This window comes from Cyprinodon tularosa, unplaced genomic scaffold (assembly GCF_016077235.1).
Source record: "Cyprinodon tularosa strain WSP-4 unplaced genomic scaffold, ASM1607723v1 ctg26, whole genome shotgun sequence".
Taxonomy (NCBI): domain Eukaryota; kingdom Metazoa; phylum Chordata; class Actinopteri; order Cyprinodontiformes; family Cyprinodontidae; genus Cyprinodon; species Cyprinodon tularosa.
Window position 1 is genome coordinate 422,151 of NW_024038961.1, and position 26,006 is coordinate 448,156.

Genomic DNA, 26,006 nt, shown 5'->3' on the forward strand with positions numbered 1-26,006 from the left:
ATAGTAAAATAATAATTAATCATTTAATTTGACCCAAATGTTTCCTCTGACTGGAAGTGGTATTAAGATTTTTAAGCAGCTCAGCCAAAGTCCTGACTTTATTCTGATAGAGAATCAGTATAGAAAGCAAAACAGTAGGGGTTTTGAGCTTTTCACCAAAAATAAATACCAGCAGAAACACACTAAAAGCTGCTCAGCTGATATAGGGAACATCCGATTGTTTTAAGTGTTAATTGGTAAAGGTATAAAACATTTTTGATGCAATATTTTTAACTAAGATTTGAACAAATGCTTTTTTCTTGCATTAAATTCATTTTTATTGAAGAGATACATGTCTCATTCCCTGTTAGAAAGAAACTTATTGGTAAATCTAATCAACTTTGAGTCAGTTTTGGTCAGAAGTAGGAATCAGTTAGGTTTGAAAATAATTAATCAGAATTGATATATATTTCAATGTTTTGCTTTTTGTTTTTTCTTTGTTTTGGCATTAGTAGAGGTATCCTGCTAGGATAAACTTTCAGCAAACTATGTCCAAACTAATTCACATTTGAGCTGCATTTTATAGATGTGATGCAGAAATGTAAGCTTTGTGTTAAAAAGCTGTCAATCGTTGGAAGGGTGAACTAATCAAAAATCTCAATCAATGTTCTAAAATCCTTGAGAAGTGCCGCTCCTTTGCAGCAAAGCACTGTTTATTTCACGCTCTCACACAAACAGGAGGTAAAAATGTGATCGCTGGGACAGAAATCCCATTAAACTGAGGCAGAAACCAACCTGTAGGTAGAGCTGCCGCTCCGCTGCGGATATGCTGCTGAGCGCTGAGCCTCTCAGAGCCGTTGCTGTTGTTGTTGTTGACCTGGATGCCATTCTGCTTCATCAGCTGCATTAACTCGGACTCCAACGCTGCAATCTGTCGGAGGGAAGCACCGATCGATGTTAATGATATGCGGGGCATCTGCCTTTCAAAACGCCGTCCTTAAAGCTCCGAAACGAAAAACGTAAAGGGAGGATTGTTACACAGTTTTTTTTAGCTGCAAAGGGTCGATCTTTTTATTCTAGTTGAAAGGATTGAAAGTATGTAGTTTTTCAAAACAATTCTGCATTTGCACTTATCACCTGCAGTTTTAGCCAGTATTTAAAGTATAGATATAAAGTATATGTATGTATTTATAAAGAGTTTAGCCTCTAATTATGTAGGCTGAAAAAAGAAAAAGAAATTGTGGAAAATGTACGGATGGATAGAGAGACTAATGGCAGAAAACAAAAGACGGTTAGATATTGATAGTTTACAATGCTCTACAGTAGGACAATAGGGACCTGTATTCAGTGCTCAGACTAATGACAGGGGGGCATTCAGGGTGACTGTCCATTCAGCTGTGAAGAGAACAAAAGAGACAAAAAAAGGAGGGGAGGGGCCCCTACACACTATTGTAGCAGGAATATTTATTTTAACGTGATGATGTTACATGGTTTGCAACTGATTCGGCTGCAGTGACATAACTAGACTACAGAGCCTTCCATTAACTGTATGCCATCTTTTCAACGCCCTCACAGTGGTGATGAAAATCTGCTGTGACTCATCACTTTTCAATTATTCATGCACACAAACGGCCAGGCTGCGCGGTTTGTTGTATTAAAATTCAGAAGGAGCGTTTGTCTCTGAGCTAAACCAAGCCGAGCCGACTGAGAGACGGACAGACGAAGATAGTCGTGTTACCCTAACTTGTAGTCCCTGGATCTCAGCCAGGTGAGCTTTCTCAGCCTCCTCCAGCCGCCTCCTCTCTGCATCCTCCTTCTGGATGAACTCCACCTCTCTGGAAGAACAACAAGTAGCTCAGATAGCAAGGTGTCCAGTTGCTGTGAAAAATGAAAACCTTTTAAAGAGTTTATGCTCTCTGCAGCAGTGATGCTGTTGTTTACAGCAGTGCACAACAAATAAAATGATTTAATTGCCCTTTTTCTCCTATTAAATTTGCCTTTTGGTCTAAGAACTCTGCCCTGCAGCTTTCTCTTCTGGAATGGTACGGGGGTTTTGTTTCATCAATTTGCTTCCATTTCGCCTGCAGGGGCCCGGGCCAATTAGAGTCTATCAGGGTGGCTCTGAGCAGTAGAGGTTCTGATGGGACTGACTGAAGGAATTACAGAACAGAAGCACAGAGAGGCTGAGTGCATTAGACGCAAAACCTGGTTCTCACTGCACAAGTGGAACTAAAAGGACTTTGTGCAGCTTTTAGGTCTGGAGTTGTTCATTTTGACACAAAAGAAATCTAATATTCTTAAAACAAGCATTTTGTTTAGACTATTTCAGGTAGTTGAGTTAAAAAATAACCAGCTTAAAATGCTTTAACAGGAGTCAGGATCTAAATGAGTTTCTCTGCAAAACATAAAACAACTTTGGCATTTAAGGTTACCAAATCCAACCTGTGTTTTAAATAGTTTTGATAGCAGATAAAGATGGATAAATTAAGACTAAGTTGGAGTTCTGTGATGCTTTTATACTTTTTGAAAGGATTAAAACATTAGCAGATGCAATGCTTTGTTTGGGGATTTGAACAATCTCAGATAATGCTGTGTTTAGCAGCTGCAGGTTAAGTTTAAAACCTAGAAAAGGCCATAAAAACACAGCAGCTCATCCTGATTATTTATTTAATTCTGTTTAAGATAAAAAGCATCAACATCTGGCTTCGCCACATCCAACAACTGGATACCGAAGGCTAGAATTTCAAAATGAACTTGTTCAAAGATAACTGATGCATGTAAATAACAATCAATGTCATGAAGAAATCTTTTATAAAATTGAGTAACCAATTTGTATACTTTATTAGCTTTTAATTTGGAACTTTATTTTTTTTTATATCTCCAATTACCTTATTTTTATCCTTGTTTTTGAAGCTCTATGAAAACCTAGAATTTTCCATTAAAAAGCTTTTTAGTTATTTAGTGCTAAATAAAGTAAATTTCTGTTTAATAAAGCACTGACTTATAGTATGTCATTTCAAGGCACTTTACAAAGACAATTTAATCAAATCATACAGAAAGTTTGTTTAAAGTTTTCCATCTAACAAGAAACCAGCTGCCTGCTTCAAGTCACTGACTGTGCAGGATTTACTCCTCCAGGATGAGCATGTGGTGACAGTAGTCATTAGCTTGCATTGGGTCATTAACTCTGCAGCAATCCCTCACATGTAGACTATGCCTGCAGCGACAGTGGAGAGGAAAAACTCCCTTTTAACAGGATGAACCAGGCTCAATGTGAGCATCCTTCTGCTGAAGCCGAATAGGTTCAAGCTGACAGAAGCAGAGATACAAAAGGACCATAGACTGATCCATAAATACCTCTAATATAAATAAATCACTCTAATTTAAGCTTCATTCTACTCGATTCTATGCAAAAGTTTAGTTAAGGAGCATGATAAACAGTTTCCACCATGCTGACTCACTTCTGCTGGAAGTCCTTAATGAGTTTCTTGGCCTTGCTGTATTTCTTCTCCAGAGTCTGGTACTGGGCCTGGGCCTCCTTCAGATGCTCGTTGACGGTGTGGCAGAGAGTCTGGGCCTCGATCCAGTAGCTTTCCAGCTTCAACATCCTCTCCTTGTTCTCCTCAATGCTCGCCTTCAGCTGGCTCTTCTCCTTATCCCAGCGCTGCTTCTCCTTCTCAACGGAGGCCAACTATTAGGAGGCAAAAATGACATCATTCAGTGCAATATGAACCATGTGTTTAAACAGGCATTTATAAGGTTGTTTTGTTTTTGTTTGCTTTTTCAAGGATGGGAGCTGTGAAAACTGCAATGATGCTTTTCATATTTCATAGTGTTGCATAAGTGTCTCCCTATAAAAGAAAATAGTTCAATATTTCTGCAACGATGCAAAATCATTACATTTTAAAAGGGTAAATAAAATATAGAGGGATAAAGAGATCAAACAATTTGAAGTAGGTCAAAATCTGCCTTTTTTACTGTTTTTCTGTAGCAGTAATTCCAAACAGTCTTTTACTGTTATATGGATGAGAATCCTTTGTATGAAACCATTTGGTACAACTGACTGCTGGAACCAAAGAAACAGACTTTCTTCTTTGCATAAAACAGCATTCTAAAGGGAATACATCAAATGAAACTACTGAAAACTGATGGATGAGGAGATAAAGTTCCTGCTTTATTGATGACTAAGATCCCTAGTGGAGTCAAGTCAGGCTAAGAAATCAATCTTTTTGTTGTACATCTTCGGTATGTTAATAAATCTGTCTATTAAAATGAATCCAAAAACGCCTGTCCCTAAACGTTTTATCCACATGTCATTTGATAATTTGGTAAGACAAGAAACAATTAATGATTTGGATTGTTACCATCAAACTAAACCAACTGTAGATAGACTCATATAGTTTAATTGGGGCAACAATGTCTACAGCAGGGGTCTTCAACGTTTTCCAGGCCAAGGACCCCCAAACTGATGCCGAGATGAAGCGGGGACCCCCTAATTATATATTGTATGAAATTGTGTTATATCAAACTGGTCCTATAGTCACTCTATTACAGCTGGTTTCATGTAAGGAAAGTAATTTCGCCCTGGGATTATTGAAGTATTTGTAAATCTGATTCAAATTCCTGGTTGATGGGACAGGTGTTGTGAATGAAACAGTCCCCCGCTTGAAAGAACTCCAGTGTGTCACTGAATGTGTGCATTGATGACTGAAAGACATCTTCTGCCTCTATTTATCTGTTTACTTCAGTGTTTTGAATTCATGTTAATGTATTTTTAAAGTGATGTGAGTGATTATGACCAGACAGGGGAAACTATCAGCTTCATCTATTTACTGTTGCTATGCTATACTTAACCTCTGCATGGCTAATATTAAGTATTGTGGGATGCAGATCATCAGCCAACAGTCAGCAAATGAAGAATGAGCTGCAAAAACGTGTGTGATGCAAACTTCAAAACATTCAAACACAACATACAAATGCTAGAAAAAAGCTGCAAAAAAAAAGTGCTGCAATCGATTAAATAGAAGAAAAGACCTAAAATTGACAATGCAAACGAAAAATGTTGTAACGACAGGAAAAAAAAGGATGCGTAGAAAACAGCAGCAAATTTGATCCACAGACGGGAAATACTCCAGACCACTAGTAGGAACGAAACAAAGAACAAACATGTTACTATACTATGCTGTTTTTCTGTAATTCTAAGCTTGGCTTCCAGTTTGTACAGAATCTCTGGTCCGATACGGTTTTTTCTTTGTTCGACTCCCTCTAGTGGTCGAGTTTTCTGCTGTTTTTACAATTTAATTAATTTATTTCTGTGGTTGCAGCATTTTGTTCGTAGTTGGAGCATTTTGTGTTTGCAGCGTTTATTCCATAGCATCTGTTTTAAGTGTTTGCATGTTTTGAAGTTTGCATCATATGTGTTTTTGCAGCAGTTTTTGTAGATAGGTTCTATTTTGTTTGCAGCATTTTTCTGTTGCATTTGTTTTTTTATGTCTGTGTAAGTTTGTAACACACATGTTTTTGCAGCTTTTTCTTAGTTTGCTTGCACGTGTCGGCCACCGTAGGTTTCGGACTGCCGGAGAAATTGTAGAATCTACTTTAATGCTACGGGAATATTGGCGTATAAATGTACTATTCTGGCAACAAAGGCTTATTGTTGGGTGCTAGTTTGTCAGGTCTCCACAAAACTTCATTTCTTCACATTTCCGTCTCTTCCCTAAATATGTTGCTTCACAAATGTTTCTTTTTTTTTTTCTATATGACATCGCATTAAAACTGCAGACTGTTATCACTACTCTCTGGCTGGGTACTGCTCCTGTTCTGCACTGATGCCCAAATCCAATGTTCTGTAAGTAACATCACTGATCTTCGGGAATTTACGGCAGTCTTCTTCTGACTTTCTTCTGACCTATTATACGCCTTAAGACACGATAATTAACAAAACTTTTAGAACTGCAAGCCTAAACACAATTAAAAGGAAAAAAAAGTTTTGAATCTCTATAAAGTTTCTAGAGGTGACAAAAAGACAAATGTGGAACGACTTATATCTGGGAAAGAATCGGACCTGAAAGTTGAAATGGCACCATTTATTCTTAATGGTAAAATGGCGCCATCATTGAACTCTAATAGGCTTTTCAGGCACCACTTAATTCGATCATTTCAGCTTCCACCTCATTAATCCAGGAATTATTGAAATTAATTTGCATACATGCATAGGATGAAACCTTCAGATGGGTAGCAAAAAAATACATGCACACTAAAAGGGAGATGTGAATCCAGGATAAAAGTTGTGTAATCACTCTTTTGCAAAAGGGAGGTTTGAAAGCAACAAATACAAAGAGAGGATGGCTGAAAAATAGGGTAGTACAATCACATGAATAGGGGCTCATTTGGAGAGAAGGGGCCAATAGTAACCTGCAGTTTTCACTCATAAATCAAAAAAAAAAAAAAAAAAAAAAAACTGCAGAGGTTTCAGTCTCTTACCTTGTTCTTCAGCTTCTGGATCTCAGCTTCAGTCACTGTATGCTTGATCTGGAGCTGCAGAGAGTCCAAACAGAGCAACAGTGAGAACAACAGAGAGTAAGGATAGCGGTCAGAGGAGAATCAAACGCATGGCTGTGCAGGCTCTCTATTGTTGATTCGGTGTGAGTGGCAGAGGCGGCCGACCCTGTCCTGCCCTCTGCTGCCTCCCAACTTTGACTTTGACGTTTACTCCCAGAGGAAAGCAAAGGAAAAAAGACACACAAAAAAAGATAGGGATGCATTTAAAGTGGAGGGATCTTTAAAGTCCTTCAAAGTCATCAGCTATAAATGTTTAACACATTTGATGGGCACCGAGATTAAGACTGAGGAGGAAGCAAAGTTGACAGTTAAATAATGAGGGAGCTTGAATAAAATCAGGAATAAAGTATGAGGAGCACGCTCAAAATATTTAACAGGCTGAGATAAAAGCGCTGCAACTTAAGCTCAACAAAACCAATTATTACACTGCAGGAGTCGGTTAAAGATACTATAGAAAGAGGCAAAGAGACAGTATATAAATCCGGAAAGCTGTGCATTTAAAGCCATTTGTTAAATGTGTTAAAACAGCTACTGTGGAACGCTGCACAGGGGAAAATGTGCCACAGCATTGGAGTGATCAATCAATATTATCAGCCGCTCAGCTGTCTAAGAGTGCAAACCACCTGACCATGAATTAATGTTCCATTTTATCACTGTGGCTTTTGAGTCAGCTTATATTTTAGAAACAAGTGTAAGATTTGGTTGCTTAATCTTACACTAGTCATAGTCTTTTAGCCGATTGCATTCAGTATAACAAGAGCATGAGAGCAATAACAGAGAATAAAATGGAATGGGTTTAGTCATTTCTTTAGTCCTCCCTCAGAGATCTTTATTTAACAGCATATCTGTACGTAAAGAAAGAGAGTTCACCTCTCTGAACTTCTGGTAGAGTTTTGTGGCATCTAACTCTGAAGGAGACAAGATGTCTTCGGTCTCGGGCAGATCGAACACCTCTATGCTCTTCTCATCACCCGCCGTTGTTCCCGTCTCCTCGTCATCTGTGGCATACTCCCCTGTCTGCTTTAAGAAAAAGGAAAAATCACTTTTGTCGTCTACGCACAGCAAACTGCAGAAAATAATACGATTTAGACAAAGTAAGGTGAAGAGACCAGCATCCTGGTTTTTAACCATTTGAGGGAGCATTGTTTAATCTAAATCGGGGGAAGCAACCTTCACAAGTCAAAGTGTGGTTCTTGATCCCTATCCCACCGAATAAGCATATAACAGAATATAGTATATAACAGAGTATAACAGAGGATGCAAGTTTGACTTTTGGTAGGAAATCATGTTGGTTCTATAGGTTAACTAAAGAACTACTGCTGTTTTTTTTTCTCTTTTAGGCCTTCAGAAGAAAACATTAATACCCTCAGGAGTAGGCCTACTAATAATTAGTAACCCATTAGTATTAATGTATATAGATCATGCTGAACTGACATAAATCCAATTTCAGCTTTAAGTTTTTTTCTTTTTACACATGTACCAAAATTAGCTATGAAGGATGAAAGATTAACATGACCATAAATAGATAAAAAAACAAACAGATTTATAAATAAAAATGTGTTAATTTGATAATGGAGGAAATATATTTTCATACTGTAGAAAATAGATAAGTTTTGATTTCATGCAGTAAAAATGTGTTTAGTCTACTGTTTTTGACCTTTTTTGTTGTGATTTTCTCATATAAAAGTTCATATAAAAAGGAGTCAATATGCAACTGCCCACGGTCTACCTTAACATATGCATATAATCTACATGGAAATTCTTTATGTTTTTGAACATAAGGGAGTCATACAGGTAGTTATATTGATATTGACCTAAATCATGAATGCAATCCTCTTTACTGTTTAGCAAACTGCTGAAATAGTAACATATCTAAAGATAGACAGCTAGAAGGAATGACCCTTTTGTTACATCTCTCTTGTCTCTAATTAAGCAAAAAGTCAAGCTGAAGATCAAACCTGCCATGATAAATCTGTCCTGCTGTAGCCTCTTTTTACATCACATCACAGAGGCACATTTATTGTAAAAATCTTCCAAAGCCACACTCAGCTGGGTTTTATTTTCACATGAGCTGTGCCTGCCTGTTACATAAGAGTTTAGCAGCGTGCTTTGATGCAGAAAAGGTTTGTAAAATAGTGTAAAGGCCTCTGGGACTTTAGTTTACGATTCGTCCGCATCTATACTCTTATGTTTGTGAATGTTATGTAACTAATGTAATTGAGTTAAAAGGTAAAACTGATGAGTTCTGTGGTGGCAGCTTCTCTATTGGCTAAAATGCATCCCCTACGCCCCTCCCTAAATACCCTGAAGCCTAGGGAATGCTGGCATTGACTATCATGCATTAAATGTAAATAGAGGGATCGATTCAGTTCTTGGCTGAAGACCAACAGAGACTAATTTTTCTAATGATGTCACCCTGAATCTTAAAAAAAAGTTCTACTATAAGCCACTCGTATACAGAAGGCTACATGTTTCCCTCTGCCTTTCACTGTATCTGGTTTCATGATGTTAGCCTGCATTTCCTCCATCTATCCCTCCGTTCATATTAACAGAGGTCCGGCCTGCGCTGCCCAGCAATCAATGAACACGAAGGCTGCTACCTCTAATAGGGAAGAATGAACTGGAAAAGCAGAAGCATCTTCAGAGACGATACTGCTGTTTAAAGGGTGCTTGACATTAATCTTAATCATCATGAATGTTTGAGAGAGAATTTTCCTTTACATTTTTTTATTCATTTGTTTTCTCACCTCTAAGCTGACAGTGATTTTTTAGTTATTTGTGTTTTTTTACTTTTTATAACAATTTGTACCCTTTCAGATTTGATTACAAGTGATTAAACTAGGGCTTTCAACTAACGATTATTTTGCAAATCAATTAATCTGTTGATTCTTTTTTTGATTAATCAATTAATAATCGGATAGCAAAAGGTTCTTTAAAGAAGAGTTTTTGCTAAATTAAACCGGGTGAAACTAAAACTTTTCCACTTGAGGAGTTCTGGATAGAGCATATTGACATTTTATCTTAAATGCAAAATGTTTACATATGTCTTTTACAACTTTGGTATATTTGCTGCTCAAGTTGGGTTGTTCTGTCAGCTAAAGGCATGTTTTGCAGTCCCTATATTCCATTTAACGATCAATCAATTACTAAATTAGTTGATGATTATTTCATGAATTAATAGATCATTTTCATGAATTAAACAATCGATTAATCATGATTACTCCAAATAATGTTTCAGCCCTAGATTAAACACAAACAAATTCATCTCCATGTATTTTTTAAAGGTTTTCATGAATAAAACCTTTTGTCTCCAATTATGAGAAACTGTATGTTGGTTTTTCACATAAAATCCCAAAAAGATTAATCATAATTTGTTCTTGTTTTAAGTTAACATACAAAGTTTCCCACAAATGCTTTGGTAAGGTACTTTAAATTGTATATTATCTTTCTTGCATTGATATTTCAATGCTAAATCTTTAATAAAATCCTGGGCTTGGTCCTAATAACTGTTATTAAATGTTAAGCATGGCAACTACATATAAAGGAAGATATCCTGGGAGTAAACATCTGATTCTGAACAGCATGGTAAGCCTTCTGCTAAGAGCCTAATTCGACCTAGAAATTGCATCTTGCTATAATTAACAAAGTGTTAGAGTCAGTATTACCAGCCTAAACACAGCGTTCTTAAAACAAAACTATTTTATATGCAATATTCACCAGGAAATTTAAGATTTCACACTGCATGGGCAAAACACCACAAAAGGAACATGGCTGAGTGAGACTGACCTCATACAGTGTTGGAGCCCATCTCTGTCCCAATGAATCTATGTTTCATTCAGATGTAAGAGTATATAATTTAGAACCAAAGGTAACGGGAGTTGGACGGCCAGGAACTCAGTGTCTGTCGGATTAAAACGTGTTGTGACTAAGCATCCAAAGAGATGCAGCTCTCAGAGCATCTTCTTATTCTGCATGGCTGTTAGAGAGCGTGTTTTTCTATGTCGGCATCAAAAAGCTTACTGTCAGTCAGTTTTATTGAGCCAATAAGCGGATACTTCAAGTCAGCTGTCATGGGAATAAAGCTGATTAGCATAAAGCAACAGCTAGAAGCCTCGTTTTCCATTACACTGTCATTTACATGAATTGTGGGAGCATGTGAATTTAAAATAAACGGCCTTTCAGGGTCCAAAGGATGACTCACGTTCCTAAATACATGTGATGCTAACTTTATAGCATCCTGGGCAATATTTATGCAAATACCTCATCGTCATCAGCATCATAGTGGGCGTACTGCTGCTCCAGAAGCTCTCTCTGCCTCCTCTCCTGCTCCAGGGTCTGCTGGATGAGCGTGGCCACCTCACTCTGCTGACCTGGACGCTCTCGGCCAATCACAAAACTGCAGAGACAAGCGATGCTCATCTCAAAGAAACATCTGATAGCACATGTATAATGAAATAAAATATAACAACATTTTTTCTGGATGGAATGTTTGCTGTTTCCCTCAGAAATAGAAGAAATTTTCAAATAGAAATAAAAAAAACTGCAACAAAATATATTTTCTGCAGAGATTCTATTTCATCTTGATTATGTAAGAATTTAGAGGAGAAAAAAAAGAGGAAAATTTTCCAGTTAACAATGGAATTAAACTCTGGAGGATCTCTGATGCTGCATTGTTCATGAATATCTAAGGAGACGGGCATATTGAGCACCTGCGTATTGGGTCATATTGTGTTTTTTGCACAGGGAGACAACAGCAGTAGTCAATGAGAGCGAGGGGAACGGAAGCCTGCAGCCACAAAGCAAAGACAGCGATATTTGCTGACGTATCAGGGCAGGGCTGGGAGAGTGGATGTGCATAATAATGTGCAAAGCCAGCCAGCACAGCAGGGCAGCCAGCTATTAGCCTGGCAGGGAATGAAATAAAATAAAAAAAGAGCCTGTACTTCTGTAGGGAAGCAAAAAATATTATCAAATGTTAAGTGGAAATAAGGGCGACTGCCTAATCAGAGAAAAAGGGGACATTTTTCAAAACTTCTAGACTAATGTTCTTGAGCTTAAAGCTTGTGATTCTCCGCATGCATTCATTCTACAAATCAAAAGAAATCCAGTCCAACCTCCTTACAGCTAACATAATAGTCCAATAATTAAAGCAAATCTTTAATCCAGCAGGGTACAAGTATCAGTGTGCATGTGTGACTAAGATCCAATCTGTGATTATAAGAGTGGGAAAAATAAAAAAGTGCCTTAAAAAGGATTCAAGATAGGAGCCAATCAGGAGAATTCATTTCCTCTGAGCTTGTTCAGATATTTCTAGAGGCCAGTAAGAAAGGGCTTACCCTCCAGCAGAGAGGCATAATTGATCTACATGTAAAGGAACAACTGAAGGACAGGAGGGAAAAAAAAAATCGACTGAGGGATAGAAGGGCACTGGAATAGTGAGGTCTTATTCTGCACAAGGACTGTGCAGCGGGGGACATCGGAGGAGTAGATGACCTGGAAACAGTCAATCTCCACATGTAAGAGGAGTTTGTCTTGGTTTATGGCTGCCTCCTACTGCTCTCAGACAGCCACACAGGGTGCTGGATCAGCTGAACCACACAAACTGTCAGAAATGATTTATTTCTGCACTCTGGTTCATACAAGGGTGCCTCTTACAGAAAAAAAAAAAAAAATTAGCAGAATGGATTCTTTTGTCTGTAGACATGTTTATTACCCACTGGATGAAGTTTGCTTTGTTTTACATGTAACAGCAGTAGCTAGAAATCATGCTAAAGATCAGCTATCATATTCAGGCCCATACATGGATTACATCTTTTGTTTAAACTGCTGCTGTGCAGAATGTGTAGTGCCGTCAGCAGTGGTTCTTGACACATATTTTACTCTGGATACTTAAGACCAGATCTGGGTTTTGATCACAACTTTTTTTAACATTCATGACAGAGACCCACTCAACCAAACCTCCACTTCCTGCTGTTGGTTCAGTCTCTGACTTCATGCCTGATGTCCACTCGGGAATAAAACTATTCAAACGCACCATAGATATCAGCTTATAAAACTTCTAAAACTAGAGTTATATTTATTGATGTAGAATATTACAAAAGGTAACTCTGTTTTCAAGGCAAAAAGCTGGTATAAGTATATATACGCAGATGTTTTCAAGTTTTTATTATTACTATTATTCCTGTTATTCTATAAAACAATTAATTTAAAAAGTGTAAATAAATGAATGTGAAATAAATGGAAAGTATGTTTACAACCTGCTAAAAGATTCTTATTTGCAGCTTGCGATCCTCATTGAACCAGAACTAAACATGGAGAAGCAGCATTTAGTTCATATGCTCCACTTATCTGGAACAAACTTCCTGAAAACCAAGACTAAAAACACATTTGTTTAGGAATGCCTTCGACTGTTCTAGTTAAACAGTTCAACTGAAACATCATAAGTGCAATTTTTTGATTTCCTTTAGTCCAACTGTCTTTAATGTTCTTTTTTGTTTCTGCATTTTTTATTTAATTTTTTACCTACTTGCTTTGATTCTGTTTTATTTTTCTATATTTTAATCATGTGAAGCACTTTGCATTGTCTTTGTACTGAATTGTGCTATGCAAATACATTTGCCTTGCCTTGCCATTGAACACATATTCTAATTTATTAAATATGACTGTATACAAAAGGTCAGGTAATTTGATTTGGGTTTTTTTTTAACAAATAATCTGTGTTTTCCATAAAAATGTATGATGTTAACAGTGAAAAAGAGATTATGAGGGTGGCTAAAGTTGAGAGATACTCCTGTAGGTCTATTCCCAGACACCCAACATTAAATTGTAAAGCAGTGAAAGAGAAATCTTCATGTTTATGAAATTTATGAAGCAGGAAAACAGCAAAACATTTGTCTGCAGCTAAAACTGCACTAATTAATGTTACAACTTATTTATCAACAAGTGATATTAAAACATTGCAGGCATGAAACTTCTAGCCTTGCACAGTGGTCCTCAGTGGACTTCTCTTTGGTTTACTCAGATTACTCCATCTTTAATCACTGCTTACCACTAACCATCATTTTTCAACAGTTGCAAAAAAATATGTAAATGCACTGTTTATATTGTTAAAATCAAATAATTCAATCATGACGTCTGTTTACGTGCACTGGACTGTATTTATTCACAATAGAACTGCGCTAAATAAACTGCAGAAAAAGTGATGAACTTCTGCTTATACGCAAAAGAAAAAAAAAAATCAGATTAGAAAGAGTTTTAGTTCCGACTGAGTTAAGCTCCCAGAATGGACCACTACAGTTTACAGAATGAGAGAGCGGTTTGAAATAACCATCCCTTAAAGCTCAGTGCGTCCCAGCGCCGCTGCTCCTTTCTCTACATACATGGGCTGTCAGGTCAGTTTGCACCAACCCAAACAACCTGACTGGACATCAGTTAAGATGGATGCTGATCGGATTAAGCACCGACACAAACCACCTCTCTCTATCTGATCACAATGCTCTAATTGGCTTTTACATTAAACATTTTCATGCCAATCGTCCCCTTATTAACAATACTGATGTCTGCGTTAACATGCTTATGAAGATTTAATTAATATGTCATGTTCCTACTAAAGCCCATTCTCCAATTACATTTATATGAGGACATAACAATTCTAATCAGGAAATCACTTCTAACTATATTAAAGATTTGTTAGCATCTGATCCTTCAACAATGCTTATAATGAAACAAGTTTAACTTGCTTGAATAGAATAACTTAATCTCTAGAGAGAAAATGTGTGAGATCAGTGTTGAAAAAACATATTTTCTGTGTGCGTGGATGAGGTTTTGGTTACCCATTGTTTTATAATCCAGTGTTTTTCTTGGTATTTTTTCAACAAAGGAAATGCTCCCTAAAGCATATGGTAGCTTAGGTTTTTTGTAGTAATTACATTTATAATTGATTGCATAAAGTTAGCAAATAGTAGCAAAAATATAGAAAATTATACCTACTGCACGTTATAATGTAGAGCTTTTTAAGTCACTGCTTTCTAGAATAAACCTTTGGGCTGTTTGTGTTAAAAGTCAGACTGGATTAAGGGCATCTGGAACAGCAGCTTTCAAATTTTAACACAGATTTGAATTTGGACATTCATGGCTGTGATTTGATTGATTTCTTTTTAGCTTTCGTTTTATGTTTAATCTCACTGCACTGGAAGTCCAAACCATTTATAACTCAATTCTGACCAGCTTTTACAGAAAAACATTTCCCATATAAACCCTATTTCCTAACATTAATGTGCTTAAATCCAGGACAAAATAATTAATTTATGATTTACGCGTGTTTTATATATTGTCCAAAATGCGGTTAAAAGTGTCATTACATTTTCAGCATGTTTCTAACTTTGGAAAATGTTTGTTTTTTGAGCTCCTATTAATATTTGACTGAAACCAATTAGTTAATTTCTCCTGTGTGTGATGAAAAAATTACTTTAATCTGAAAATAAAATAATCAAATGTGTTTATGATTAATGGGATGCAAATGGTTAAAAAAAAAACCTCAAACCTTCCAAGACAATTTTCTTCCATGACATCATATAGCGGTACTTTCTCCTTCATTTTTTTCATCTAGTTTGTGTTAAACTACTTTTTATTCATGGTCAAAGAAGCAAAGAAGCCTCGGACTGAAACCTGGATGCTTCACTGCTGAAAGCTGAGGTTAAATTTAGCTAAAAAGGCAAATCTAGGACATTTGGCTATGAAACCTCTGGTGATCAGACAGAGTGAGGGAAGGATTTACTGAGTAGGAGGAGGAGGAGGAGTGAGTTAGATGTGATGGAGGAAGAATGAATATTGAGTGAGAGTGAAGAGGTGGCAGCAAGAGTGGAACCTGATCAGAAATAACAGAGGAGCTAGATAAATAAAAATAACTCTATAAAAGCTAGTGGGATCTTTATTTTTGGTATTAGATGTGAATATTTACTACATGATGGAATAAAACTCTGATTTGACTTCTTATCTTATTTATATATGCAGGAAGATTAATGGTCAGATGATAGATGTCAACATTTTCAAGGTTTCCTCATCAACACAGACACATCCTGCTGTGTGGAAAACCTCCACTGTCAATATTAGTTCAGCAAACATCATCTGCTGGAAGAGCAGTCAGTGGTGACATCTCATCCCTGTTACAATGGATATAAGGGTGAAAACCTCACTGTTTGTTGGTTATTTAACAGCAACAACAGGTATCCACACAACACAGACATGTTTGAATTTTTCTTTAGACGTTTGAGTCAAAAAAAGGATAAATAGAAATGAGAGGGGAGGTTAGAAACTGCAGTGAATGTTAAAATAAACACTAACCAAAGCAAAGCAGAAGAAAAGACAAGAATCAGTTGGAGGCTGGTATGGCAGGCTGTTGCCAAGGACAGCTTGAGCCTTTCAAATCAAAGCCTCCCTGCCAGGCTTTGAGTGTTATTCTGTGTGTTGGTGTTTTTCACAATGAGTATGGCGACTTGAGGGGCGGCTTTGTGATTTCTGCACCATGGCAGCAGGACTAAAGGAATTCAGAGATGCGGCGTTCAGATGTATGCTAATCAGGGGGGATCGTTAAAACATTTAAACATAAAGGAGCCTTTGCTGGATGAAGATGAACCATTCTGTTAAATCCAGAGATTCTTTTTTCCAAGGTTCAGTTCAAAACTTAGGATTGATAGGAATAGATTTTGGCAATTTCTTTATGCTAATTAGATGCTGGTGATTTTAAAGGAGCAGCAGCCAATGCGATAAAGAATGAGGGTTTTAAGGCACATAAAACTAACACACATTTAGACCATTTAACTATGATGCTGCACAGTGAACTAACCAGGAAGGTAGGAAAAATTATGCATTGGTAATCCAGCAGGTTTTTATGCTGATAATGCACTGTTATATTATTTAAAGAAGTTCTGTTTACACAAAGCCTGTTGCAAAAGTAAAATTGGTCTGATCTACACATTAAACGTTTACATACCCTCCCAATAAAGAAAATAAAAAAATCATACCAATTATTCAAATAACACCAAACTGAAAAAGTAATAATACATAAAAAAAATTAATGATTATTTAATAAAAAAGTATCAAGTTTGAATTTTTGTTAAAAATAATGTTGTCAAAGTGCCTTGCTCATGAACAGTGAACCAACAAAGCTTTTGATGTGCAGAAGTCTGACTGGACTTTTCCTGATCATTTCAGAAAACACCTGATTTCAGGGATTGCCTGAAAATGTTGCTCAACAGCATTTAATGCAGGAGCTCCATTCGGCTTGTTTACTTATTTTTTTTTACTTTTTCAGTTTATTTCAATGGCAACGGATTTTTGGTACGGTACATAAACTTTCAATCTAAATCTATAAATGTAAATTTCTTAAGTTTGCCAGAGTGCCTATTCTAAACTCAGGGTTTTATGATATTTAAAATTAAAAATGCTACATGTACTTTGGAAGCTGAAGTCATGACAGAGATTTTTGCTTTTTCTGTCTGTTTTTTATTTTTATTTTTCAATAATAGGCGAATTATGAAGAGTTTTTTGTCACTTGAAGATCAAAAATGAATTTCATGAATCCACATATGATAAGGGTTGAATACAAACACTAATATAAAAATACTACAGTCTGTGTTTTTCTATAGCCATAGAAGCTTCTGGCAAAATCTGGGCAGGATTTATGACCACTATTTGCTGGATTTTCTATAGGTAAGATTTTAATCTGGTTTAGAGGTCTGATAAGGTTATCTGTTGTTTCAACCGTCTGAACCACTCTATGGCATTTAGATACCTAGGAAATACGTTAGGATGCAAAAGAACAATTTGACTGTATGATCTGGTTGATCTGTTAAGTGCCTTGAGATGACATGTGTTGTGAATTGGTGCTATATAAATAAACTTAATTGCATTTAATAAAGAGCAACCCAATATCAAATCAGCTGAATCAGACCAAACACCAAGCTCAGCTCTCAGCTAGCAGGGAAGCAAATTTAACATGACTGAGAGGAAAAGTGCCCCTGATCCATTTATACACTTTCAACTATGACTGAAACTTGCAGCTGGTCAAAATAAAAATGGCTTTTTTTAGAGAAGACTTTAATGCTGTATGCTTTGGAAAGTTACAGTAATTCTCCACACCTTAAAACACTGCAACAACAGTAGAGCACGGTGGTGGCAGCATCATGCTGGGGTATCAATGGTATGCACAAAGGGGATGGAAAATAAAGATTTAGGGCTAAAAGGCTTGCATTTATTACTTACACCTGAAATAGTTAAATGATGATTACTGCAAACCGTAACATTTTGGCAAAGCCCCAACCACAACCCATCTGAACATTTCTGGAATATACTTCAAATCTTAAATGGGGCAGTTGTTTCTCTTTAACTCACTACACAACATGTTTATGAGCCTGTTAGTTTAACTTGGACAATTTGGGTCTTAAGGGAATACTCTTGAGTTTATATGATTTGAAATGTTTGATGTTAAACGCAATGAAGCATGGCCATGAAATGTTATATGCCCTTTGAAGATCAGATGGAAAGCAAAAATATATTACAGCTTTTTATGTCGTCTTGGAAAAAAAATCTGCATTAGATCCAGTTTTCTGTAAACACCAATTTACAGCAATCTAGTTCTGCTGTTGGTATTTCTTACCGAACCACCCCTGATGTGTTCCTCAGGACTGAAGCAGCGAAGCTCTGCGTCACGCCCACCAGACTGGTCCCGTCCACTTCTACAATCTGGTCGTTCACCTTGATCCTAGTGCACACAGGCAGAGGCATCATTCAATAGACCAAAATGATGAAAAGAGGAGGAAAATAATTCAGCTAATTTCATTTTCTCTCATAATTTCCTGGATTATCAAATGATGCCATGCTGGTTTAGATTATAGTCTAAAGCACAACAGAGCTGTTCTTTATTGCTTTAACTAGACATTATGGAGGTGTTTAATTGTTTATGAGACAGAAGAGATAAGGGATGAAAAACAAAATATGAAGGTTAACAAGGAGGAAGAGGCCAGATAACATCCGGCCACGGTACATTGGAGATTCCTGCTCTGATCCGAAAACACCAAAAGACTGGAAAAAGTTCTTGACCTTAACCTGAACTAAAGCTTACAATATATTATAGTGCCAGAACAGCTGCAAAAAAAAGAACAAAAGAACAGAATATTTCAGATCCACACACTGCAAAAAATTTAATCTAAATAATTCGGTTTTTTTCTTAAAATAAGTGCATTTTTTCTTAAATTAGGGATGTAAGTGAGACACTTTGCCAATGGAACAAGGCAATTTACATTTAAAATAAGAAAAAAACAATTGCATTGTCTTATATCAAGTGGATAATAATTACCTTATTTTAAGAGTAAAAATACTCATTCTATTGACAAATCATCTTATTTACCTGCTCAAATTAAGGGTTAATACACTTAATTTAAGACATTTTTACTTATTTTTAGATAGTTTTTGCAGTTTAGTGCTTCAAAAGTGTACTGTACATATTTACTTGTGTGACAAACCTCTTTAAATTGTACAAAATTGTGACATATTCCCATATTTTAAATCTTTAAGAGTGTTTCATGAATATAAACATAATCACAAAATAATTAGTTTCATATTATATATTAACAAATGTTTTTATCCCAACTGTATTTTTGTGTAGGACCTTATTAAGAATAATTATTTTATTTAATTCTAATTTTATACGAATTATTATTTGATTTTTAAAATTTCCAAGCAATCAACAAAAATTCCTAAAATGTAAACAATTATAGCTCAATTTCCTACAGAAAATAAGGTGCACATAAAAAAAAACAAAATAATTATAGTGATCATAAAATCATAAAATATTTATTTTTTTGTATCAGAAGCGATGCAGACACCAAGATATTCTTTCAAATCGACATCTGAAATACACTATATTGCCAAAAGTATTTGCTCACCCATCCAAATTATTGGAATCAGGTGTTCCAATCACTTCCATGGCCACAGGTGTATAAATTCAAGCACCTAGGCATGCAGACTGTTTTTACAAACATTTGTGAAAGAATGGGTCGCTCTCAGGAGCTCAGTGAATTCCAGCGTGGAACTGTGATAGGATGCCACCTGTGCAACAAATCCAGTCGTGAAATTTCCTCGCTCCTAAATATTCCACAGTCAACTGTCAGCTGTATTATAAGAAAATGGAAGTGTTTGGGAACGACAGCAACTCAGCCACGAAGAGGTAGGCCACGTAAACTGACGGAGCGGGGTCAGCGGATGCTGACGCGCATAGTGCGAAGAGGTCGCCAACTTTCTGCAGAGTCAATCACTACAGACCTCCAAACTTCATGTGGCCTTCAGATTAGCTCAAGAACAGTGCGCAGAGAGCTTCATGGAATGGGTTTCCATGGTCGAGCAGCTGCATCCAAGCCATACATCACCAAGTGCAATGCAAAGCGTCGGATGCGGTGGTGTAAAGCACGCCGCCACTGGACTCTAGAGCAGTGGAGACGCGTTCTCTGGAGTGACGAATCGCGCTTCTCCATCTGGCAATCTGATGGACGGGTCTGGGTTTGGCGGTTGCCAGGAGAACGGTACTTGTCTGACTGCATTGTGCCAAGTGTAAAGTTTGGTGGAGGGGGGATTATGGTGTGAGGTTGTTTTTCAGGAGCTGGGCTTGGCCCCTTAGTTCCAGTGAAAGGAACTCTGAATGCTTCAGCATACCAAGACATTTTGGACAATTCCATGCTCCCAACTTTGTGGGAACAGTTTGGAGCTGGCCCCTTCCTCTTCCAACATGACTGTGCACCAGTGCACAAAGCAAGGTCCATAAAGACATGGATGACAGAGTCTGGTGTGGATGAACTTGACTGGCCTGCACAGAGTCCTGACCTCAACCCGATAGAACACCTTTGGGATGAATTAGAGCGGAGACTGAGAGCCAGGCCTTCTCGTCCAACATCAGTGTGCGACCTCACAAATGCGCTTCTGGAAGAATGGTCAAAAATTCCCATAAACACACTCCTAAACCTTGTGGACAGCCTTCCCAGAAGAGTTGAAGCTGTTCTAGCTGCAAAGGGTGGACCGACGTCATATTGAACCCTATGGATTAGGAACGGGATGTCACTTAAGCTCATATGTGAGTCAAGGCAGGTGAGCAAATACTTTTGGCAATATAGTGTACTTCCATCTCAGCAGCCAGTGGGAGACCAAAAAATCTGTTCAAATTTGTACGGTAAGTTCCTCAAATAAAAGGCTTATAGAAATATTTACTTTAACATGTGTCGACAGCTGATTTAGTCCAACACAGCTAGGTCATCTGGAGGTTCAGAGGAGGTTTTACAGGCCGACTCCTTTGTGAGAAGCTCGGATGCTTGTGACTCTTCACATCCCTTGTTCACTGTATCTTAGGCTGTTTGTGAAACCAATAAAAGTGACGATAAAGGTCAAGGTAATTCTGATAAAAGCAGGAAACATTCAGGGTTTGAGAAACTCATTTACCCCAAACACAGATGATGCATGACCTAGCTTGCTTGGATGTGAGCCCGCTAGTGCATTAAACCATTAGGCTCATATCAGCAAACAAGGAAGAGATAACAGATATGTCAGGATACAAGCCCTCCAGTATGTGTAGAGGCAGTGATGACATACATAGATGATAACCATACTGTCTAATATTTGACAAAATGGTCAAAATTGCTAATCCAAAGAGGCATAATAGGCAGACTATTCTCCTTCAAAATTAACTTGAAAAAGGCAACTTTTCCAGTAAATATAAAAAATACGTTATTTAAACTGCATCTTAGATGCACATAGTTGTGCTTCCACAGATCCTTCCTTCCCAACAGGCCTTAAAGAGACATTTTGTATGTTTTTACTGAAAGATGGTAGCCAAACAATTACATTTTGTGGTCCTTTTCACTATGTGGCTTAGTGCAATGACAATAAAGGAATTCCCTTTATGACTAAAACATTTTATGATGACCAAACTGACACCTCAGTAGTTAACACTGATGCATCTATAAGCCTGTAGCCTATTTTCCTGAATTTACTTCAGGTTTAAAGTTCCCGCGCTCTTCTGCAGATGTACTATCAAGCCTGTCCATGTTAAATGGGTCCAACTTAGCAAACAATGGAAGTAAATCTGAGTATCCATAAAATCAAGATGGATTTTGTAGATACTAAGAAGCGGTAGGCATCCACCTCAACTCATACACCAAAGGCAACTCAAGGTAAGGTGGAAAAACGAGAAGTAGGTGTCAAGTAGGTGCAGAACAGTGATGCATTTCTGCGTTTTGGCCACAGGAGGCATTATCATTAAAAAACTCTATAATTCCTCTAATAAGTGCTTACAAACATGGTTCTTGTTTACTTGAAATTCAAACCCCCTTAGCTGTGTATTACAGATGTTATGAAATGCCTTGCTAATGACTTTTTGTGTAGTTTTTACCTCCTCTGGAAGTGTTTGATCGTTACAGTCATGTTTATTGCACAGTTCTTCGCATTTTTCTGTTACCTTAAGATGCTTATTTTAGTGGTAACTGTACAGTACTTTTTCTCATCTTTTAGATAAGAAAAAGATAAGATTATCTTCTTTAGAGGTGGGTTTTTTTTCTTTCGTCTACCTTACAATTTAACTTTTTTTTGTCCCTTTTTATATTAATTAGTCATATCTTAACTGTCTACTTGGTTTTGTCACCATCACATCTGAATGTCCCTTCTCTGGGAAGATAAAGGCATTTCTTATTTCCTTATCTTATACCAAACAGTGGAGCTGCCAAGTGAGAATTATTGAGTTTATAGTTAACAAGTTAAACAGGGCTCAAATGTACAGAACACAGAAACCCACTCATGCATGAATGCAGCTTTCCTTTTGTCTTTTCCACTTATTCTCTATTAGTTGGAGATGGCTGTACTGTGAGTTTGAATTGTCCTCCCTAAGAAAAGCAGCTTCTTTTCTGCTTCTCCGCTCAGCTTCTCTCTCTCCTTTGTTGCAATAGAACAAATCTCAATGTCATGTTCTGGAGAACTGCAACTCTGGCTTTTGCTTAAAGGCATAAATTAATCAGGGAAGAAAACACACCTACTGCTAACACCTTTAAAGCACCAGAATCATACTTCAGACTGCTCCCGGCTCTAATGCAGCACTGAAAGATGAGGAATATGAAAGTTTTAATCAGTTTAGAAGGAACGGGAACCACATTAACGCTCTGGTGGTTTGAAGCTTGTGGTTTAGAGCTAGAAATCACAGCCTCCGCACTAAAAAGCTGTCATATCCTATCCTGGGCCTGCTGCTTATTCTGCACTGTTCACGCTCAGATACACCATTCAGAGATAGAAGCAGAAACACACTATGAAGAAGGGAAAATGGGAATTTTGTTTCATATACAGAGCAACATTGAAATGATGGAGCTAAAGCAGAAATGCACAGGCATGCCTGCGTAAGACCCAGGTCCCAGCAGATCTAATCCAAACCCCTGCTGTTAATCTGACAAGGACAGAGCGTGACCGAAAGTGCAGGAGAGACTGGAACAAACTGTGGAGGTCGGCTTTATTTTAATGTAACAATTGCACCGTTAGAACGCTGATATGCCTTCTAAACTTATAAAAATAAGATTGATGTTTTATTTCTTGTTGAAAGAGCCTCTTACTTTTTGCTAATTAGAAATTTTCATAACAATTTCTAAAGTGAGGATTATATCTGGATTTATTTGATGGAACAAACCACATGACCGAAGTGACTGGTTTCCCCCCTTTACTTAGAAGGTCACCAATTTGTAAATACAGTGAGCACTTGATTTAAGCTCAATATGCTGTAGCTATAAGTTTTTTGTGAAAGGCTGTAGAGGTTTGAATATAGTCTTTATGGAAAAATCAAAAAAGAAGGCCATAGTCTTACAAAAGTCCAGCTTTATGTTCCCAATAAGCTACATGGAGCAAGAGCGAAGAAAGGAAGGTGTGTTGTTCAGATGAAACCACACACTTGGAATATTTTTTTTCTTACTAAGATAAAAAGTAAAAAAAAACTTTGAAGTGACAAAACAAATTCAGGATTTAGAATTTTGTGTTGTTACTTTAGGAGGTTATTTCCCAAAATCTTGTAAAGGGTAAAATGCCGCACGGACAGATACTTTCACATCATATGATTACATGTTCTCTCATATTAAATGTTTTTATTTTGTCTTTAGATGCCTTTTATTTTGCAATAACATTTATATTTACAGTACAACACATATAATCTGAAAATAACTAAAACAACTCTCTCTGCTTGGCACATCTGCATATCCGACATGCAGAAAACATGATGGTGGCAGCATCATGTTGGATATCTTGATTTAATGGAGAGGGATGTTGGACAGGAGCTGAATAAAGAGGAATTATGGACGAAGATCTGTTAAGAGGTTGTAGGATACTTAAACGGGGGTGGAGTGGATTAAAGCATATATTTTATTTAGACTTGCTCAGTCAAAGTAAAGCCTTTAATATAATTGATAGTTGGCTAACATTTAATTGGTTATCAATGTAGTTTAATTTAATATTTATGTACCTCTTTCCACCTTTCTTATATAAGACCAGATAAATTTAAATGTGTTCATAATACAAAAAAACCCAAAGGATAGCAGCTCTTACCTTCCGTCTCTCTCAGCAGCTCCGCCCTCTATGACGGTCTTTACAAAGATGCCCAGTTTCTCCAAGCCAGCATCAGCACCAACACCCATCCCGATGATACTGATCCCAAGACCGTCTTCATCTGGAACCATAAAGAAAAAACATTGAATTTTTTTCTCCTTCCATTCAGCTTCAAATAAAACCCAACAACTAACTGTAAAGCAGGATGTGTGAAAATATTTTAAGATGGACCGAAATAAATAATTTATCGAATAGGAGGAGAAAAAGACATCTACATTTATTTCTTTAAACTGAAAATAAGGAATGGGCTAGATAAGAACTTTCCTTCATCCTTCCCTCTGCTTTAGTCAATTATTTACAAGCTGTTCAAGTTGCATAATAGTAAGCTAATGAAGGAATCCAACAGTATTCTGAGCTGTTAGCATTTATTATATGCATCTTGGTAAATAATCACAACAGAACAAAACGAGAAGAAAAGAAGGCGGTGAACAAATTCTTCATAAATGCATGAATTCTGGGAAATTTCTGTGCATTTTCTTGTACGGTAGTAAATCACTTTGGAAAGAAATAACTGGAAAAAAGGCAACGTGAATACAAGGCAGACAGCAGGGACATGTTTAATAATAGACGACATCCCGATGACAACCCGTGTGTGGGTGACTCTGTCTCTCGGGTGTAATGAGGAACCGACAGAACGCTTTCCTCATTAAGACGTTCTTTCCCACCTTTCTCCAGTTCCACAGGGAAGAGTTCCAGTTTCTCCACCCTCTTCTCCAGCTCATACTCTGCCGAGGAGGCCACAGGATCCACTTCCTCATTACGGCGATCGTAGTCCTCGTTGGAGTAGGTGTTGAACACCTAAAAAAAGGAGGTCTTGGAGTTAATATATGTGGTCATATCACAGGAGACGGCCTACATATTTTTATGAATTAATATAACTTTTGTAAGGGAGGCATAAAATATTCTGAATGATCATTCAAAACATTTTTTTTTTGATAATAATATTTAGAAACTGGCATCAGTTAGGGGTCATGCAAACATGGTCATAGTTAACCATGTGTAGAACTTTAGTGAAAAAATTTGGGTGCCAACAAGAGCATTGGTTTCTGTACATGTCCAGAGATACCAAAACAACTCTTTTCAGCTTTAACAAAAAAAATGCAATAAAAGATTTCATATTTTTCATCTCAGAATGTCAGATTTTATTGAACTCAAAGCATCATTTCTTTTACTGTAGTTTTAAGCTTTAAAAAAGGTGATGGACAGAGGGACGGATGTTTCACCATCGATGAAGCAGATTTAAAGCTGGTCACCCTTTGATATAAACTGCAACAAGCTGTGGGGTAGAGAAACATCACAAGGCGATGGAGGATCGCTGCCTCTCCTTTTCCCCGAGTCAGCTGTCACTTCCCATCTGATCCCAACCACGCGCTCTGCAACAAGCAGGAATAAGTGCAGAGGGGGCAAAGCTGTGCAAAACTGACTCAAATGTGTCATGGTTCTTTGCAAAAAGCTGGCTAATATTTCTGAAGATCAGAGAAAATGGCTGTGCAAATTATTTGAGCAGACAGATAAACATGCACGCAAGTCCCTGCCGATGTTTTGTATGTCATTGTCGCTGTCATTGATTCACATCATCACGCGAATCCAAGAACTCTGGCACTGACTGCTGCCACTTTTATTTATTATGGATTTTAAAAAGAGCTAACCAACCATCCAGAGATCTATGACGTCAGTTATTAAGGGTTATTTAGAACGCTGCTTAGGGGATCAATAAGGCATCATGTTGCAGCACGTGCATTGATTAAACCCGAAGGCCATATTTGAGTTAGCTACTTGGGATGTGTGTGTAA

General features: G+C 37.3%; 1 protein-coding gene across 7 annotated transcripts in view; it reads right to left on the reverse strand.

Moving 5' to 3' along the window:
* Nucleotides 1–26,006, reverse strand: part of ppp1r9a (protein phosphatase 1, regulatory subunit 9A) — a 70,047-nt gene that overhangs the window by 11,178 nt on the left and 32,863 nt on the right. For 5 of the 7 annotated variants that reach the window (XM_038288715.1, XM_038288717.1, XM_038288719.1 and 2 more), the window contains exons 3-11: nucleotides 24,879–25,011; nucleotides 24,154–24,274; nucleotides 18,197–18,301; nucleotides 10,801–10,936; nucleotides 7,411–7,560; nucleotides 6,463–6,516; nucleotides 3,441–3,670; nucleotides 1,718–1,814; nucleotides 775–910 (exon numbers count right to left, since the gene is read on the reverse strand). In XM_038288715.1, coding sequence (XP_038144643.1) covers nucleotides 775–910; nucleotides 1,718–1,814; nucleotides 3,441–3,670; nucleotides 6,463–6,516; nucleotides 7,411–7,560; nucleotides 10,801–10,936; nucleotides 18,197–18,301; nucleotides 24,154–24,274; nucleotides 24,879–25,011 — 1,162 coding nt within the window. The remainder of the gene's footprint in view (nucleotides 1–774; nucleotides 911–1,717; nucleotides 1,815–3,440; nucleotides 3,671–6,462; nucleotides 6,517–7,410; nucleotides 7,561–10,800; nucleotides 10,937–18,196; nucleotides 18,302–24,153; nucleotides 24,275–24,878; nucleotides 25,012–26,006) is intronic. The other 2 variants (XM_038288720.1, XM_038288716.1) reach the window with 1 other exon arrangement.